Source organism: Schistocerca cancellata, chromosome 9, assembly GCF_023864275.1.
Source record: "Schistocerca cancellata isolate TAMUIC-IGC-003103 chromosome 9, iqSchCanc2.1, whole genome shotgun sequence".
Lineage (NCBI taxonomy): Eukaryota > Metazoa > Arthropoda > Insecta > Orthoptera > Acrididae > Schistocerca > Schistocerca cancellata.
The window spans coordinates 506,707,230-506,726,980 of record NC_064634.1 but is presented as its reverse complement, the minus strand read 5'-3'; the positions used below and the strand labels follow the sequence as shown (position 1 = coordinate 506,726,980).

The 19,751-nt window shown below is 40.6% G+C and overlaps 1 protein-coding gene across 1 annotated transcript in view; it reads right to left on the bottom strand.

Annotated features, from left to right (window-relative positions):
• Positions 1 to 19,751, bottom strand: part of LOC126101533 (uncharacterized) — a 760,565-nt gene that overhangs the window by 242,994 nt on the left and 497,820 nt on the right. The window contains exon 5 of the mRNA XM_049912174.1: positions 3,597 to 3,670. Coding sequence (XP_049768131.1) covers positions 3,597 to 3,670 — 74 coding nt within the window. The remainder of the gene's footprint in view (positions 1 to 3,596; positions 3,671 to 19,751) is intronic.

Below are 19,751 nucleotides of genomic sequence, written 5' to 3'. Positions count from 1 at the left end.
GGACCTGGTTAAACTGAAAGAACCAGAGGTTGTACAGAGTTTCAGGAAGAGCATAAGGGAACAATTGATAGGAATGGGGGAAAGAAATACAGTAGAAGAAGAATGGGTAGCTTTGAGGGATGAAGTAGTGAAGGCAGCAGAGGATCAAGTAGGTAAAAAGACGAGGGCTAGTAGATATCCTTGGGTAACAGAAGAAATATTGAATTTAATTGATGAAAGGAGAAAATACAAAAATGCAGTAAATGAAGCAGGCAAAAAGGATTACAAACGTCTCAAAAATGAGATCGACAGGAAGTGCAAAATGGCTAAGCAGGGATGGCTAGAGGACAAATGCAAGGATGTAGAGGCTTATCTCAATAGGGGTAAGATAGATACTGCCTACAGGAAAATTAAACAGACCTTTGTAGATAAGAGAACCACTTGTATGAACATCAAGAGCTCAGATGGAAACCCAGTTCTAAGCAAAGAAGGGAAGGCAGAAAGGTGGAAGGGGTATATAGAGGGTCTATACAAGGGCGATGTACTTGAGGACAATATTATGGAAATGGAAGAGGATGTAGATGAAGATGAAATGGGAGATACGATACTGCGTGAAGAGTTTGACAGAGCACTGAAAGACCTGAGTCGAAACAAGGCCCTTGGATTAGACAACATTCCATTGGAACTACTGACGGCCTTGGGAGAGCCAGTCCTAACAAAACTCTACCATGTGGTGAGCAAGATGTATGAAACAGGCGAAATACCCTCAGACTTCAAGAAGAATATAATAATTCCAATCCCAAAGAAAGCCGGTGTTGACAGATGTGAAAATTACCGAACAATCAGTTTAATAAGCCACAGCTGCAAAATACTAACACAAATTCTTTACAGACGAATGGAAAACTAGTAGAAGCCGACATCGGGGAAGATCAGTTTGGATTCCGTAGAAATACTGGAACACGTGAGGCAATACTGACCTTACGACTTATCTTAGAAGAAAGATTAAGGAAAGGCAAACCTACGTTTCTAGCATTTGTAGACTTAGAGAAAGCTTTTGACAATGTTGACTGGAATACTCTCTTTCAAATTCTGAATGTGGCAAGGGTAAAATACAGGGAGCGAAAGGCTATTTACAATTTGTACAGAAACCAGATGGCCGTTATAAGAGTCGAGGGGCATGAAAGGGAAGCAGTGGTTGGGAAGGGAGTAAGACAGGGTTGTAGCCTCTCCCCGATGTTATTCAATCTGTATATTGAGCAAGCAGTAAAGGAAACAAAAGAAAAATTCGGAGTAGGTATTAAAATCCATGGAGAAGAAATAAAAACTTTGAGGTTCGCCGATGACATTGTAATTCTGTCAGAGACAGCAAAGGACTTGGAAGAGCAGTTGAACGGAATGGACAGTGTCTTGAAAGGACGATATAAGATGAACATCAACAAAAGCAAAAAGAGGATAATGGAATGTAGTCGAATTAAGTCGGGTGATGTTGAGGGTATTAGATTAGGAAATGAGACACTTAAAGTAGTAAAGGAGTTTTGCTATTTGGGGAGCAAAATAACTGATGATGGTCGAAGTAGAGAGGATATAAAATGTAGACTGGCAATGGCAAGGAAAGCGTTTCTGAAGAAGAGAAATTTGTTAACATCGAGTATAGATTTAAGTGTCAGGAAGTCATTTCTGAAAGTATTTGTATGGAGTGTAGCCATGTATGGAAGTGAAACATGGACGGTAAATAGTTTGGACAAGAAGAGAATAGAAGCTTTCGAAATGTGGTGCTACAGAAGAATGCTGAAGATTAGATGGGTAGATCACATAACTAATGAGGAAGTATTGAATAGGATTGGGGAGAAGAGAAGTTTGTGGCACAACTTGACCAGAAGAAGGGATCGGTTGGTAGGACATGTTTTGAGGCATCAAGGGATCACCAATTTAGTATTGGAGGGCAGCGTGGAGGGTAAAAATCGTAGGGGGAGACCAAGAGATGAATACACTAAGCAGATTCAGAAGGATGTAGGATGCAGTAGGTACTGGGAGATGAAGAAGCTTGCACAGGATAGAGTAGTATGGAGAGCTGCATCAAACCAGTCTCAGGACTGAAGACCACAACAACAACACTATGATGAGACGTGCAGCTCCTACAAACCAGTCAACTAGAAACTTTCATTTACATTTGTAATTTGTGTTTGACATAATATTGGAACCTTTTGAAATTAATATTCAGTTGTTTGTTATGCGAGTGCATCAGAGTGATTGAGAGAGTGAATGAGGAAGATGTGACATTTCAAAGTGTTTTATTTTATGAAGGCGTATGTGAAATCCAAACCGTGAGAAAAATTTGCGGGAAGAACCACGAGTCATGTGACATAAGTCTGAGTGCACATGCTTTTGTAAAAGGTAGCTAGGAAAAACATTATGGATGGAATAAGGTTTTTTGTCATTTTAGTTCATAAATAAATATAATGCAATAAATGGAAACTTTGCTGATGTAAAATTAGTTTCTAAACTGTGATTGGACAAGATAGGATTTTTCTGCGAAAATCATTTAGAACGGGTGTTCTCATTAGTCATTCAGAACAACAGCAAATCAAAATTGAGAGCCTCCAGAGCGGAGAGTGGTGTGTTACCTGTACGAGGACACTGCCTAGAACAGTCGCTTCCGAACCATTTTCCGAGCACGTCATGTTAGGCTGCTCTTTGAAAACAGTATGTAATATGAAGAATTAGGGACGTAAATTGGCTTCTGTTACGGATAACCCAAAGTCACTTGAGCCCGAGGCATTTTGGTGAACGTTTGGTAATCTCATGCGCTTCCGTGTGAAAGATTGCCGCGTGGGGAATATTCCTATCAAAGTTACAAAATCCGCGCTGCACTTTTCGCATTAATGACAGAGTTGTATAGCGAGCACTTCTGTAAAGCAATATACCCAAATCGACCGGACGTTGAAATCGCTCAAAGCTGTGGGTCGGTGACTGTTTCGATAGTGAATAATGTTCTGGTTGAACTTGCAAAATTCTGGCGGCTTTCGTACGACTACATGTATCACATCTTTACCAATGTAAACTTGTAGATACAGTATAAGATACAGTAAATACGGACTTGAGAGTAGTTTCATGACTTTTAGTGACAATAAATAGTCAATAGAAATTTAAACTTTTTGGTACATGAAGGTATACTCCAGACACTCGATATTTATCATAAACATTCAGGAAATGATTTTTAAGTAGAGTTCCGCGGCCTCTCTCTGGTAAGTATTGAGTGGCAATTTCTTTAACTCTGCTTTGCACCACCTAGACAGTACCTGCGATGACAGACTGAAAGGACAAGGAGCAGACAAGAAGCATATCGAGGTAGGTCGACTGAATTGTGAGAATGTGATAACAATAAGAAAGAAAACCGAACCCCACTCCGCCGCAAAACGAAACGTCGTGAATACCGGACAGGTACAGGCCACGTGACAGACATTGCCTTTACTTTGCAATGGGCTCTGTCCATTTGATAACTGGATTCAATTTAGTCTGTATGTCGTAACGCTGCAGAGTTGGAAGAGGAATTATCGACGCGAAGTACAATGGGGCACTCAGTGTATGAAGAAACCGTAAGGGTTAACAGGACTCACCGTAGAGTGAGGGAGGGGTGTCTCCAGGCAAGTGATGCTCGTCGCCGCGGCCAACACACGGAGCGTCCCGGCAGCTGCAGGAGTCGCAGTGTGCTCAGTGTCACAGCCCACACTTCCTTATACGGCTACAGAAGGCCGCGTGACGTCACCATGCTCTGCATTGCTGTAATGATGTGGCGCACATCAGCGCGTGGTTATCTCGAGCGTCTGTCACCAGGTGTGACATTTAGTAGGCTTATACAATCCGTCTGTCTACTCCCAAGCGGTCATTTGATTTTTCTGCATCCAAAATGTCAGAGCGGACTGTGATACTTTTGTTCTATGGCAAAAAATACTGACCCAATCTAACTTTGAATAACATCAAACTTTTAATTTCGTTTTGTTCTGTCATCGTCTGCAGAATGAGTGTGGTTGTATTTCGTATGTCCGTTGTTGAGTTGTGTTTGCCTCGAGTGAATAGTCATATGTGAGAACTGATGGACTGAGAAATGCACTTGTTCACCGTCCATACTGCGAAACACATATCTTGTACTGTAAGGTCTTTGCTTTCCTTAATGTTGGAGGATGTAGTACGGAGCAAAACATAAAAGAAAAAGCCACTAAATATAGGCCGTGTAATGCATACTTTAAGAGCATCTTCAGTAGAGGGGATATGTATCACATTCTGAAGATGAACAAGTGCTCATAACTACACTACTGGCCATTAAAATAGCTACACCACGAAAATGACATGCTGCAGACGCGAAATTTAACCGACAGAAAGAAGATGCTGTGTGATGCATATGATTAGCTTTCCAGAGTATTCACACAAGGTTGGCGCCGGTGGCGACACCTAAAATGTGCTGACATGAGGAAAGTTTCCCACCGATTTCTCATACACAAACAGGAGTTGACAGGCGTTGCCTGGTGAAACGTTGTTGTGAGACCCCGTGTAAGGAGGAGAAATGCGCACCATCACGTTTCCGACTTTGATAAAGGTCGGATTGTAGCCTATCGCGATTGCGGTTTATCGTATCGCGACACTGCTGCTAGCGTTGGTCGAGATCCAATGACTGTTTGTAGGATATGCAATCGGTGGGTTCAGGAGGGTAATACGGAACGCCAGGCTGATCCCAACGACCTCGTATCACTAGCAGTCGAGATGACAGGCATCTTATCCCCATGGCTGTAACGGATCGTGCAGCCACGGCTCGATCCCTTAATCAACAGGTGGGGACGTTTGCAAGACATCAACCATCTGCACGAACAGTTCGACGACGTTTGCAGCAGCATGGACTATCAGTTCGGAGACCATGCCTGCGGTTACCCTTGACGCTGCATCACAGAGAGGAGCGCCTGCGATGGTGTACTCAACGACGAATCAGGATGCACGAATGGCAAAACATCATTTTTTCGGATGAATCAAGGTTCTGTTTACAGCATCATGATGGTCGCATTCGTGTTTGGTGACATCGCGGTGAACGCACATTGGAAGCGTGTATTCGTCATCGCCATACTGGTGTATCACCTGGCGTGATGGTATGGGGTGCCATTGGTTACACGTCTCGGTCACCTCTTGTTCGCATTGACGGCACTTTGAACAGTGGACGTTACATTTCAGATGTGTTACGACCTGTGGCTCTACCCTACATTCGATGCCTGCGAACCCCTCCATTTCAGCAGGATAATGCACGACCGCATGTTTCAGGTCCTGTATGGGCCTTTCTGGATATAGAAAATGTTCGACTGTTGCCCTGGCCAGCACATTCTCCAGATCTCTCACCAACTGAAAACGTCTGGACAATGGTGGCCGAGCAACTGGCTCGTCACAATACGCTAGTCACTACTTTTGATGAACTGTGGTATCGTGTTGAAGCTGCATGGGGAGCTGTACCTGCACACGCTATCCAAGCTCTGTTTGAATTGACTTATCAAGGCCGTTATTACGGCCAGAGGTGGTTGTTCTGGATACTGATTTCTCAAGATGTATTCATCCAACTTGCGTGAAAATGTAATGATATGTCAGTTCTAGTAAAATATATTTGTCCCATGACTACCCGTTTATCATTTGCATTTCTTCTTGGTGTAGCAATTTTAATGGCCACTAGTGTATTAAGGTATGCAACTTACAGACAATGTTTACTAGACTTTTTTGTGGTTTTGTTCTTTAGAATCAAGTTCGAAAGTACTCTAAAACCTTAGCACCAAAAGCTCTGGAACATGTATTTCACTGACAGAAGAGTCAGGAAAAATTTTGGCTTACAACTTCCGGCTCGTTCATTTCCAGACTGGTCTCCTTTGTCTCAGACTGATATATTTTTCCCTCTCCATCAGCTCTGGAAGTCCTTAAAATCATCGCGCAATGGTCCTGTAAGGGGTAATGACAAATACAGTCTGGCAATATTTATTCTCCTAGGCACACACACACATGCATTACGTTTCTGTACAGAGAACCGTGACTCCTCCAATATGATAACATGGTGCTACAGTTATGGGCTGTGCTGTTGTTGAGTGTACGATTTCAGTGTGCCCGTCTCTATGGTTCTGTCAATGAAAGCTGAAACAATGGTCCCTGTTCCCTGTAATGACAGTGCTCAGTACTGCAGACATCCTCACATTGTCCGTGTGGGTACTCGTCTTGCTGTTATGCAAATGATTTTTCGACACAACATACGTGTGACAGATCTACGATACTGCATTGCCAAGCAAACAGTGAGTCCTCTCAAGGACGCCAACGGCGCGAGGCTACTGAGATCGTGCACGTCACTGAGTACTCGCATTCTGAATCCACTGCTTCCGAATTCGAATGGCAGTCATGGGATCCTGACAGTCAGACTCGCAACTGTTGATGGGGCAGCAATGGCGGCCGCAACTGCTCGCCGCAGGCATAGCTTAGGACTGCCAGTGTCTGGAGCCACGCAGACTCGGCCGTCACTGCAGGCGCTGCAGTATAGGAAGGGGCAGTCATTTTGGGAGTGAGGAGGGGGGTGGGGCTTCGTTTGGGGGGGGGGGGCGATACCAGTTCACTGTCCTGGCTGAAGGTGGAGTGACTGGCAGTTCTGTATTCCTGCTGCCTGTCCATGAACTGCTCAGTGGTCAGTACTAGTCTTACTGACAGTCACTACAAGATGCTGCAACACCAAACCGATTAACCAAAAAACTCGTGACAAACTGTGGCTTGTGGACCGCAGATGTTGTTGAAAAGCAAGTATTTTTCAATGGAAACACTCTGTTGCGTGGTGGACGAAGCTTGAAGCGAAAGTTGTCCACTTCTTGTCATACTACTAAATTCATGCTGAACAAGAGAAGATTTTCTGTTCAGAATGGTACACTTATTCTGATGTTCTCGACGTGACGTTAAACACTAATCTCCTCAACTTATTCTGATGATCCTGTGAGAGACTCATACTGAAGGCAGTCGAGTCCTTGCAAAGTCTACTACAATCTGTATTGGTTTAATGAAATACAAATGACAGTGTTTTGCAAGAACAATATCTTGTTTCTTCCATACCTCGCCAGCCTAAATTCGTCAGTAATTTGTGATACAGTTATGAATGAGCTGCGGCAACCTGTTAGGACCCCAACTGTGCGCCCCTCTACTCCTGCAGCAACCACTGTCGCGGCTGGTGGTGTTCGCCCCAAACACTGGAGCAGGCCTCCAGAACAGGGCTTACTGCAGCGCCGTGTGTGACATAAATAAATGTTAGACATTTTTACAGACCCTTCCAAGAAATGTAATTCCTTTACTATTTTCCTCCGCTTTTATTTCGTGTGATCTTCATAGCGATTCATAGTATTTTTGCAGTTAGAATATGTTCGAATATAGTATAGCTTATCATATAAGCATCACCTGCTCCCGAAATTTAGCAACCAGATAATACGAGATTTTTCTGTTAATACTGAATATTATGATTGCCGTGCTACATATTTACATGTAGCTTCCTTTTAGCAAAAAAAGCGAAAAGTAACGAACAAAGTTATTCCTCACCTGCTTAAAGTCATCACAAGGTTACTCGTTCCTGAATACCATGACTCGGTCTCAGAATGCAACTAATCATCTCTTCTGAAGCGTTTAGCGTGCTCAGAATATTAGTGTCCTGTTCTACAGTCATACGGGCCGCATGAGGTGATTTTCGTTTCGATTTTTCTCTGTCAGTATGATATAACTGGATCATAATTTCGAAAATGCCCTTGGCTATGCAGCTGTCTGAGAAGGCAGATAGCATGTCTTTCTCGTAACAGCCACGCCACAGTGACGTACACACAGTACCCAATAAAGTTTGGTACTGTGAGAATATCTACTGTAGCTGTTAATATGCGTCTGCTATTTGTGATATATCTTGAGTGATGGAAGGGGATGATTTTTCATTCGAGTGATATGTAGAGAATTCGTCGACGAATTTCTTTTCCTCCGAATTCAGAATTCCGCTGATCTCTTTCTTGCTGCCCCGGTCTCCAACACCCCTCCAAGTTCGTACTCCAGACGCGGCCGCGACTCTCGCAGGAGTTGACCCTCCAGGTGCTCAGTCTTTCAAACTGTCCGACACGGCGCCAGTTCGCAGATCAGATCAGCTCTGACTGCTCCTGACGCAAGCAGAACGAAAATACCTGTGCCTCTTCATTTTGTGGTGAATTACGATAACAGGTGTTGGTATATCTGCTTATCTCGGAGTGCTGATTGCCAGGTGAGACGTTTGTAGGTAAATCCCACAAAACGTGATAGCAGGCTGAGCGCGACTTACACAAAATGTGTTTCATTTTTTGTATAGCCAATGTAAATTTTTGCCATATTGAGATTTATATTTTTTGTTATTGTGTAAGAAACTATACTGTATTTTAGCCCTAAGACATTTCTTGTTGTCAGAAAACGCGAAACCTCAGAATTCTCTCTGTGACCTTTTTGAACTGGTTGCTGCGACACTGCACAGTTCAACAGTCTCCCATTGTGAACACATCAGTCAGCCAGTTGGGGCGTCCTCTCTGCGGCTAGTGTTGCTGCAGTCCTGACGCAGAGATGATTTCCACTTAACGTGTCGAAATGACTGATATCAAACGGAAATCACAAGACAGTTTTTTCTGTAGACAATGGAACTGTCTTTATTACAATCGGTAGTTTGGTAGCACTAGGTAATAAAATTAAACATTTTTCTGTGTTAAATGGAAACTGAAAGGTGATATAAATGATGATTTGTCTGCTGATTTCAAATCTGTTAACAGTTCATTTTTCAAATGGGCATACATTTATTTAAACACATACATTTAAATTCGATGAAATTTTATATGTATTTAACGTCGAAAAGAGCTACATTTTCTGTTGTTGTTGTTGTTGTTGTTGTTGTGGTCTTCAGTCCTGACAATGGTTTGATGCAGCTCTCCATGCTACTTTATCCTGTGCAAGCTTCTTCATCTCCCAGTACCATCTGTAACCTACATTCTCTTGTATCTGTTTAGTGTATTCATGTCTTGGTTTCCCTCTACGATTTTTACCCTCCACGCTGCCCTCCAATGTAAATTTGTGATCCCTTGATGCCTCAGAGCATGTCCTACCAACCGATCCCTTCATATAGTCAAGTTGTGCCACAAACTCCTCTTCTCCCCAATCCTATTCAATACCTCCTCATTAGTTATATGATTTACCCATCTAATCTTCAGCATTCTTCTGTAGCACCACATTTCGAAAGCTTCTATTCTCTTCCTGTCCAAACTAGTTATCGTCCATGTTTCACTTACATACATGGCTACACTCCATACAAATACTTTCAGAAACGACTTCCTGACACCTAAATCTATATTCGATGTTAACAAATTTCTCTTCTTGAGAAACGCTTTCCTTGCCATCGCCAGTCTACATTTTATATCCTCTCTACTTCGACCATCATCGGTTATTTTACTCCCTAAATAGCAAAACTCCTTTACTACTTTAAGTGTCTCATTTCCTAATCTAATTCCCTCAGCATCACGCGACTTAATTCGACTACATTCCATTATCCTCGTTTTGCTTTTGTTGATATTCATCTTATATTCTCTTTTCAAGACACTATCCATTCTGTTCAACAGCTCTTCTAAGTCCTCTGCTGTCTCTGACAGAATTACAATGTCATCGTCGAACCTCAAAATTTTTATTTCTTCTCCATGGATTATAATACTTACTCCGAATTTTTCTTTTGTTTCCTTCACTGCTTGCTCAATATACAGATTGAATAACATCGGGTACAGGCTACAACCCTGTCTCACTCCCTTCCCAACCATTGCTTCCCTTTCATGTCCCTCGATTCTTAAAACTGCCATCTGGTTTCTGTAGAAATTGTAAATAGCCTTTCGCTCCCTGTATTTTACCCCAGCCACCTTCAGGATTTGAAAGAGAATGTTCCATTCAACATTTTCAAAAGCTTTCTCTAAGTCAACAAATGCTAGAAACGTAAGATTGCCTTTCCTTAATCTAGCTTCTAAGATAAATCATAGCGTCAATATTGCCTCACGTGTTCCAATATTTCTACGGAATCCAAACTGATCTTCCCCGAGGTCGGCTTCTACCAGTTTGTAAAGAATTCGCGCTAGTATTTTGCATCCGTAAGTTATTAAACTGATTGTTCTATAATTTTCATATCTATCAGCACCTGCTTTCTTTAGGATTAGAACTATTATATTCTTCTTGAAGTCTGAGGGTATTTCGCCTGTCTCATACATCTTGCTCACCAGGTGGTAGAGTTTTGTCTGGACTGGCTCTCCCAAGGCCGTCAGTAGTTCTGATGAAATGTTGTCTACTCCCGGAGCCTTGTTTCGAATCAGGTCTTTCAGTGCTCTATCAAACTCTTCACGCAGTATCGTATCTCCCATTTCATCTTCATCTACAGCCTCTTCCATTTCCATAATATTGTCCTCAAATACATCACCCTTGTTTAGATCCTCTATATACTCCTTCCACATTTCTGCTTTCCCTTCTTTGCTTAGAACTGGGTTTCCATCTGAGCTCTTGATATTCATACAAGTGGTTCTCTTTTCTCCAAAGGTCTAATTTTCCTGTAGGCAGTATCTATCTTACCCCTAGTAAGACAAGCCTCTACATCCTTACATTTGTCCTCTATCCATCCATGCTTAGCCATTTTGCACTTCCTGTCATTCTCATTATTGAGACGTTTGTATTCCTTTTTGCCTGCTTCGTGTACTGCATTTTTATATTTTCTCCTTTCATTAATTAAATTCAATCTTTATTCTGTTACCCAAGAATTTCTACTAGCCCTCGTCTTTTTACCTACTTGATCCTCTGCTGCCTTCACTACTTCATCCCTCAAAGCTACCCATTCTTCTTCTACTGTACTTCTTTCCCCCATTCGTGTCAATTGTTCCCTAATGCTCTCCCTGAAACTCCGTACAACTTCTGGTTAAGTCAGTTTATCCAGGTCCCATCTCATAAAATTCCCACCTTTTTGCAGGTTCTTCAGTGTTAATCTACAGTTCATTACCAATAGATTGTGTTCAGAGTCCACATCTGCCCCTGGAAATGTCTTACAATCTAAAACCTGGTTCCTCTGTCTTACCATTATATAATCTATCTTAAAGCTGTCAATATCTCCATGCTTCTTCCACGTATACCACACTTTTTTATGTTTCCTGAACCAAGTGTTAGGTATGATTAAGTTATGCTCTGTGCAAAATTCTAACAGACGGCTTCCTCTTTCATTTCTTAGCCCCAATCCATATTCATCTACTATGTTTCCTTGTTTCCCTATTCCTACTGTCGAGTTCCAGTCACCCATGACTATTAAATTTTCGCCTCCCTTCACTACCTGAATAATTTCTTTTATCTCATCATACATTTCTTCAATTTCTTCGTCATCTGCAGTGCTAGTTGGCATATAAACTTGTACTACTGTAGTAGGCGTGGGCTTCGTGTCTATCTTGGCCACAATAAGGCGTGTACAAGTACACGAATTATTTTCGTAGGACACAGGATATCTTTAGACATCGCTAGAATTTAGATTAATCTAACTTACAAGAAGTTTAAATTCACCGTTCTCTACTTCAGCGGATGTACATTGAACATTAAAACAAAAGAGAACTGGCAAGTTAATATTTGAAACGTGTGACCTTAATTTCGTGAATGATCTTGGCTTTCAACGCTGAATACAATTTGTGATGTCATGCTATCAGTTTAATGGACGCCATTACTTTCTGTTTTCCATAATACTTTGTAAATGACACAAAAGCAATTCACGAGCGTTCTAAATTTTATTACATAAATAAAAAACCTGACGATATTCCTAACATGACACCTGGCCAGCCTCTGACTCTGACTTTGTTTCTAATGAAACGACATGCTTGACATCTCCGTCATTATCTTGTGGCTGCTGGTGCCAGAAGTGATAACAGGCAGTATTTGTGTAACACGGTGCCGCGCGGGATTAGCCGAGCGGTTTAGGGCGCTGTAGTCATGGACTGGGCGGCTGGTCCCGGCGGAGGTTCGAGTCCTCCCTCGGGCATGGGTGTGTGTGTTTGCCCTTAGGATAATTTGGGTGAAGTAGTGCGTAAGCTTAGGGACTGATGACCTTAGCAGGTAAGTCCTAAAAGATTTCACACACATTTGAACACTCTCTCTCTCTCTCTCTCTCTCTCTCTCTCTCTTAAAAAAAAAAAAAAACAATTCGGGCGCTGCTTATTGAGGGATCCCCAGTCTGAGACTTATTTTCTCCAAATCTTTCCCTGTTACCCTTTTCCCCGTTCCTTCCAATTACTTATAGGAAACATACTATCTTCAAAGGCTTGTATCGAAACGTTAACCTCGTAATTATTTCCTCATTTCATGACGTAAACACTTCTTCTTTTTTGTTAGATTTTTATTTGCTTTAAAATTGCGCCTCATTCACCTATTTCGGTCTCATTTAGAAAGCGCAAAAGCTTTGGACAAAAAACCTTTCAAAAGTACAAATTTTATCGCGAGTGTGGGGTGTGGATAATCAGCACTCGTACTTGTGTCTTTGTGACACCATGTTGAGTAAAGTTCCAAGGCCACATCAGTCAACCATGCTGACAGCTGTCCCTCCAGTTATCGAAAAGGCCGCTGGCTGCTCCAGGGAACTGGCCTCTTCACACATATATCTCTGTTTCGGTTGCACATATAGAACGACTACCTACATCGTTGCAACTGTATCCTTCATTTAAGTAATATTTCCTAATTACTCTTCATTTTTATTAAAACTACCTTAGAAATTACGTAATTTTCTAAATGTATCTATAAGAAATTAGAGAAAGTCAGTTTTGGTTGAGAGAGGGGGCGGGGAGCTGTCAGTTCTCCCAAGGGAGCAGCATCACCTCATCACCTCATCACCTTATCAACTCGGTACGAGTATGCTGCTGTGGCTTAGCCAACGGGTCTAACTGAAACTTGCGTAACATCTACGTCCGACGAGATTCTCAGCACCATGTTTCATCTTGCAGATGCGAGGTCATCTGCAACATGATCATGGTATCGAGTTATGCCTCGCACGATTCGTAGGCCTGGCACTTCCTGTAGTTACCACTGAAGCAAGGCATCAGATTCCTCTTAGTATCAATACGTTGGCAGAAATTGTGGGTGAAAGGCCTATACGGTCATTTACATAAAGCGAGAAACTAACAGATTGTGATTATCAACAATTTCTAGTCGACAAATTACACGTCTTGTTTGGTAGCGTTACACTCGCAGATAGACAACCCTACTGCTGTCGTAACACAGACGTTGCATAACTGACCGATACTTTGGGAAGGTCCAGTAGCATCTATCCTACCTGTCCCTCATCACCTACATTTCTGGCTACCTTTAAATACGTATGCGGCTTCCACAGCTGTCGACGGCGATCACACGTTACAAAAGCCTGTTTCTCAAGCACGAGACCAAAGTCGAAAGGAGTCAGGTGTGTTCACACGAGTTCGTCATTCTTTGACAAAGCTAAGGGATATGCAAGAATGAGTGGTGACTATAGTATGAGATGTGTTCAAATATCTGTAATTTCTGCACAATACATACATAAATGTCAATAATCTATACATAAATGTCAATAATCCACTGCAAAAATAATTCTTGCGAATGATGTAAGAGGCTGATTGAAAGGCGATAGTAGGCATATGGCGATATAGTAATTTTTTTCCTAGGCTGCCTTACAGTGGACGCATTTGGTGTACTATGGAACGAATTAGCATGGCACCCAGTGGATGCATTAGAAACTACGAATAAATACAATAACAGATCCAGTGAGGAATCTAAAATTAAGGATTTTGACAGTACCGTTATAACTAACCAACAGATAATGGAACCCTATGCTATGTTGTCTAAAACTGACATGGTGAGACCGTGGCTGTGTGCAATTAATGTAGGTTAATTCTTACAGAGAAGAAAACAGCAACCAGCCACTATGAACACTGCTATTTATTTGGGTAAATAGCGCCGTTACCGGTTTCGAACTGGCGAGTTCATCATCAGACGGCTGTTCACATGATTTTCAAGATGCACTTTACATTATCGTCCGTTTTCGAATTTTTATTATTCCACTGTGACGAAGTATTTTTGGTGTGTTGTTGCCATCGAAAATTCCGCGCGATTTTGTTGCGAAGTTGTAGGATTGTATTTTTCGAAGCTTCCTAAATATATCGAAAAGTTACGTAATTTGAACACAACCATCTTGTGCAAAGCACCACACACACACACACACACACACACACACACACACACACACCAAATAGAATTTGCCACATGTGAATTTATCACAGAGATTGCAGATTGCAAATATATCAGTCAATAAGATTGTTGCATTATTATTATGAATGTCAATATTCCTATTACTTTCTCTACGCAAAAACCGCATCTGTCTAGCTCTGCATCTTATCCTCTGATCTCTTATCGTTTTCCTTCTAGCTATAGCCTAGAGCAAATATGGTTTGCGCGTAATAGGGGAAGATGGAAGTTGTAGCTATTGAAAATGAAGAAATTTAAAATCAGGAGCGTGAGATTATCTGGTAACGGTGGCAAATGACCACAAAGTAACTCGTACAGAAAAATAAGCGAAATAACGACACCAATATACAACGTCATTTACAGACTTTGTTACGACATTTCGATTTCCGCTGCTGACAACATCATCGCCGTGGCAGTTCTTACTTTCGTGTGTCATTTCTAGCGTGGCAGCTGATCGGTACACAGGGCAGAAGTTGGTAGCACTTCAGTTTTAGATCACGTATTGGAATTTTGATCCATGATAGTGAAGCTATCACCTGAGCTACGACTATGAAAACATCTACTTCCTAATGCCACTGTTAACTACCACATGCAGACATGGTTCTTTTCTTTGTGCACATCTGTGGCAAAGTACCTTTCGAATAAAGTAAGTTTCATTGGCCTCCTTGCATAACTAATATTAGAAATTGACACTTCAGTATTTGTTTTCACATTTTAATGCTATGATGAATTTACCAGACACTTTTAAATAATAATATCCCACCATCTTATTCACAAGTTCTTAAGGGGCTCCAGAAAGGCTCAAAATCATGAAAAGTTCAATTTTTACTTTTTTGCGTTTTCTGAATCTGCAGATTCAGATTAATAGATATATAATTTATTCAATTCCGAATACTACAACTATTTTTAAATTTTTTTTGAAATGTGTTCTACATGGGCGTGACCCACTGTGGCGCTGTTAAACTGCTGTCAAATGGTGTTATTATTAACGTCCGTGTTCATCAGGTACATTTTAGTGATGTGAGATAAAGTATGTGATGTGGCTAACCTATTTTCAGAGACTTAGCAGCACCTGAACTGTTGAAACAGTGTATTCACGGAAAAACTCAAAACCCCAACGAAAGTGTAAATAGTGTTATATGGTCGAGAATTCCCAAGACTGTATTTGTTGGAATAGAAACACTTCACTTTGGTGTGTATGATGCTGTTGCGACTTTCAATGATGACATTATTGTAAGGTGCAAGGTATTTAGAAATATGGGAATGAAGATAGGTTCTAACATGGTACGAGCGATGCTTGCTTTAGACAAGGAACGCCTTCGGGCTGCAGACAGGGCTGTAAAAAGTCTAGAAATACAAGCAAGAGTAAACAGGAGGAGGAACAAGAGGAAGCTGGAGGAGGAGTTTGGAGAGGATTAAGATAATCCGTCCTATGGACCTGGAATGCACTAAAAAGTTAATCCAATCTTTGTCGCTCGATTCCCAAAACTTTTATTTTCTCATACTAATTACATGTTTTCTAAGGATCTTCCAAACATATTTGTTTCAAACTTTCAGTAAATGTTACACAGTGCCTTCTGCATAATTTAACACAGCCTTTTTCCAAAAAACTGTATATTTTTGAATATATAAATAAAAAACTGCAAAAAAAGATGTGAATTTTTCATTACAATTGAAAAAAAATCATCTTTAATAACTGAACTAAAATTTTGTAAAATCCCTGTGTTAAGTTGTAGCCCATATTCCAATAAATAATCTGTAAAAAGTTCAACTTCCTACCTCAAATACTTTGTGAGGAAAGATGTAATTTATAAGCGTTATTTTAACATTGCAAGTATAGGGCGTTCCGGAGCCCCTTAACATCAGGGGTTCCAAGATACGTCGATGTATATAATACTGTGTACTTCCACTCTTCCTAAATGACACCTTTCTGGAGCACTGACATGGCACTGTAAACCTATAGCAGAAGTATTGTAGCTATACTCCATACACTCACTTATAGCGGAAGTGTTGTAGCTATACTCCTTATTCTCAGATGGTCTACGGAACAGCTTGTACTAACCAGAATGCCCTGAGGCCATACTTTAGTAGCATAGCTAATGTGTATTATTAAGTAAAATCAATTTTCAACGTATACGAATGTGCCAGAGAATGGTGATGCTCTTATTCAGGAGTGTATCTGAGGAATTTTTTTTGGAACTGTAAGTATATTAAGTACATACAGGCATGTTGTGTAATCAGTAAGTGCGTCACATACACTAAATGAATACAGTTTTAATAAAAGAGCTCAGGCAGCTAATATCTACACTTTACTCCTTCAGACACTGCTGTTCAAAATATGTCTGGTTTCCTACAGACCATAATTCAACAGAAGTCTAAAATTGTCTTCACTTGATAGAAAATGCTTTCTTAGATATGGTAAATGACTTTTTGGCGACGAAATTCGAAACACCACAGATAATTACATGCAAATTGAACAAATAGTTGTCAATTGAAAGCTTTAGATTGGTCAAACGGGGGAAGTACCTGGTTATGGGAAGGCAGCAGACAAGTCCAATGCCGCACTTCCTCAGCTAGCAAGACATGAGCGCTGCACCGCCTTCTGCACAAGGAAGAATAGCATTTTTCTAGTATTTTACAAGCAACAGGCATGTAGTTTTTTGAACAACAGAATGATAGAAGATAACACAAGCCAATGAAAATTTTTTTTTGGAAAACTTTTTTTTGATAGTTGATCTTTGTAGATTTTTATGAGCTGAATCCAAAACTAGCTGTAGTTTTTTTGTATCATCCACAGTTTTTGAGCAATATGCTTTTTATCATATAGTATAAAAATCCTACGCTATACGGTAAATGAGGAAATAAATGAAACGCTTTGTCACAACATAAGCATGGTCCGTATTTACAGTAAGCTATTTAAAACAATGATATGTGTTAATAGAGGGTTCACTTGTCAGCTGGAATTGGTTTCTATTTTCTTTCTCTTTTTTCTTTGAAGATTCTTGTGTAGCTTTTCTACGATGAGTCGCCTGCTGAACTTCTCGGAAAAGTGACCAACAGTAGCCTCCACCATGTTGGTGTTTCAGCAGCCTTGGCAGCATTTTTCCATCACTAGTTTTGGATGAATCAGTAAAGAGCCTCCAGTCTCCCTTTTTGTCTTCAATAGCAAACTCATTCATCAGACCGGGAATGTTTGAGCAGTACACTAAATCACCTTCTCGTAGAAAAAAACTTGGAAAATTGCTGCTCTCTCTTTCTATACATGTATATGCTGGTTCCAACTGACAATAATTTCTTCTCTTCTTTATCTAGAGCCAAGCAATTCAGCTTTTTCTTTCGTTAAGTCCAGATCCCTAACCAAATCGTTAAGCTCTGTCTGAGTAAACAACTTGGGCACTAGACGTTCTGTATTACAATGGAATTCATCATTATCTGGTTTATCTAGATCAGATTGCACATCAGAAAATACTTCAGTAGGGAAAATAATTCAAATCATCTGGTGGTTCAGGAACCGTCAAATCTACACCATGCTTTACTGGTCGGATGGCGAACGGTAGGTTAGGGTAGCTTATTACCAGTAATAACAACTCTGAAAGAGTAGCAATCATTGGAATGATTTCTTGGCTCCTTCCATATCATAGGAACCGCAAATCTAAAGGCGTTTTTCTCCTTTTTGGGCCATTTTCTCAGATCTTCAACACACATATAACATACCTTGTGCAGCGCCGAAGATTTATCTTGATCGCCAAGTTTAGATAGATTTCACAAAGTCTGTAATGTTTCTTTGGTGTTTTATAAACACAAATTCACCACAAATATAACAAAAACTGTCAGAAGAGTTTTTGCAGTCATGATTGTACTGACCACATGTGCAGAAAACGGGGTGTGTGGTTAGACTAACAGTAAACGAAACATCAATTGTTAATACAAAATAGAATTGGCCTCTTCTTGCCCGCAAATGTTTTTCAGCAGTGCTAGCAGCGTCATCTACATTCTTTACATCTCCTTTTTAAATTATTTTAACTAGTTAAAAGCTGTTAAATTCTTTAAGGAATCGCTTAATTTAATAAATTTAACTGTAAAATGTCAAGAAATGGTGGGTGATACAGTTTTTAAGTGTCATATTTGGATTTCCCCCCCTAAAAAACACAAGAATACGATATTTTCAGCTAAAAAGTTTTGCCGTCGTTGGCCTCTCTAATTTAATCAGGAATAATCATGAACGTCTGGTATGAATAATTTCATTGACAATTTTTGTACTCACAAGTCGAAACCGGTGTTTCTAAAAGCCGTAATACAAGTGCTCTGGGATTACAGCTCGTTAAATCACTATGAAGAAAGGACCACAAATAATTTGTCACAATATGAGAAAAGCTTTGATAGTGAGACTGGCCTTAGTGCGTTTCTAACCAGTAATTCATTCCTTCGATATGGACAGTGTCTGTTGATCCGTGTCACAATTAAATAAACATTAACAATTGTACAACGAAATTTGCGTTGGAAACGTATACTTATTATTTAATATGACTTGGAGACAGTATTTAGGAGTATGAAAAGTTCATCTATTTTTACTGAGCTTACTTCAGTTAGTGACTCTAGGTGTGACGTGTAAAACCAACTTACACCAGATCAACATCCAACATTGCGCATTTCTGAGAGAGGAATACTTCAATTAACTTTCGTGCAGGTCTTCGACACACCAAACCAGGGAGCAGAATTGTTCACAAAAGTAACTGAACCTTAATTCAGACCACGATGCCCATGTTCAATCACATGTTTCACACAGCCATACCACTAGAGTTTTTCCCTATATATATCCACGGTACCACCGTTAAATCCAATTCCTTATTAGTTTAGCGTCTTCATTTAATAAACGATGTGCTTCAGCACGGAACCGCGCAACCGCTATTGTCGCAGGTTCGAATCCTGCCTGGTGCATGGATGTGTGTGACGTCCTTAGGTTTAAGTAGTTCTAAAGTTCTAAGGAACTGATGACCTCAGATGTTAAGTCCCATAGTGCTCAGAGCCATTTAAACCATTTTTTTTATAAACGACGTTTTATTCCAGCTTTAACAACACCTTGTCTAACACACAATTTGCATTGCAGAGACCATTTCTTTTATTCTCCTTGTCGTAACTTCTGTTCCATTTGCACAAAGATTTTCTACAGACACTTCTTTCTATTTTTCGATGTACAGTAACTGCACGCAGTACTTTTCTGATTTTCATAGCGATCAATATCAAGACAGTATTGCGGATATGCAGGTTGATGTTAGACAATCAGCTACTTAAATCGTCACCATCCAAGCAGCACGGGAGACTTACGTTTGTTAGGAGGATTTTCTGAAACTATGGTGTAATTCGTATAAAAGAGACTACTGAAACTTATTCTAGGGCATTGCCGCAATGTTTGCTATCTGTGGCTGTAGGCCGTGATATTAATAGGATGGTATTCTGTAGGTGAAAGG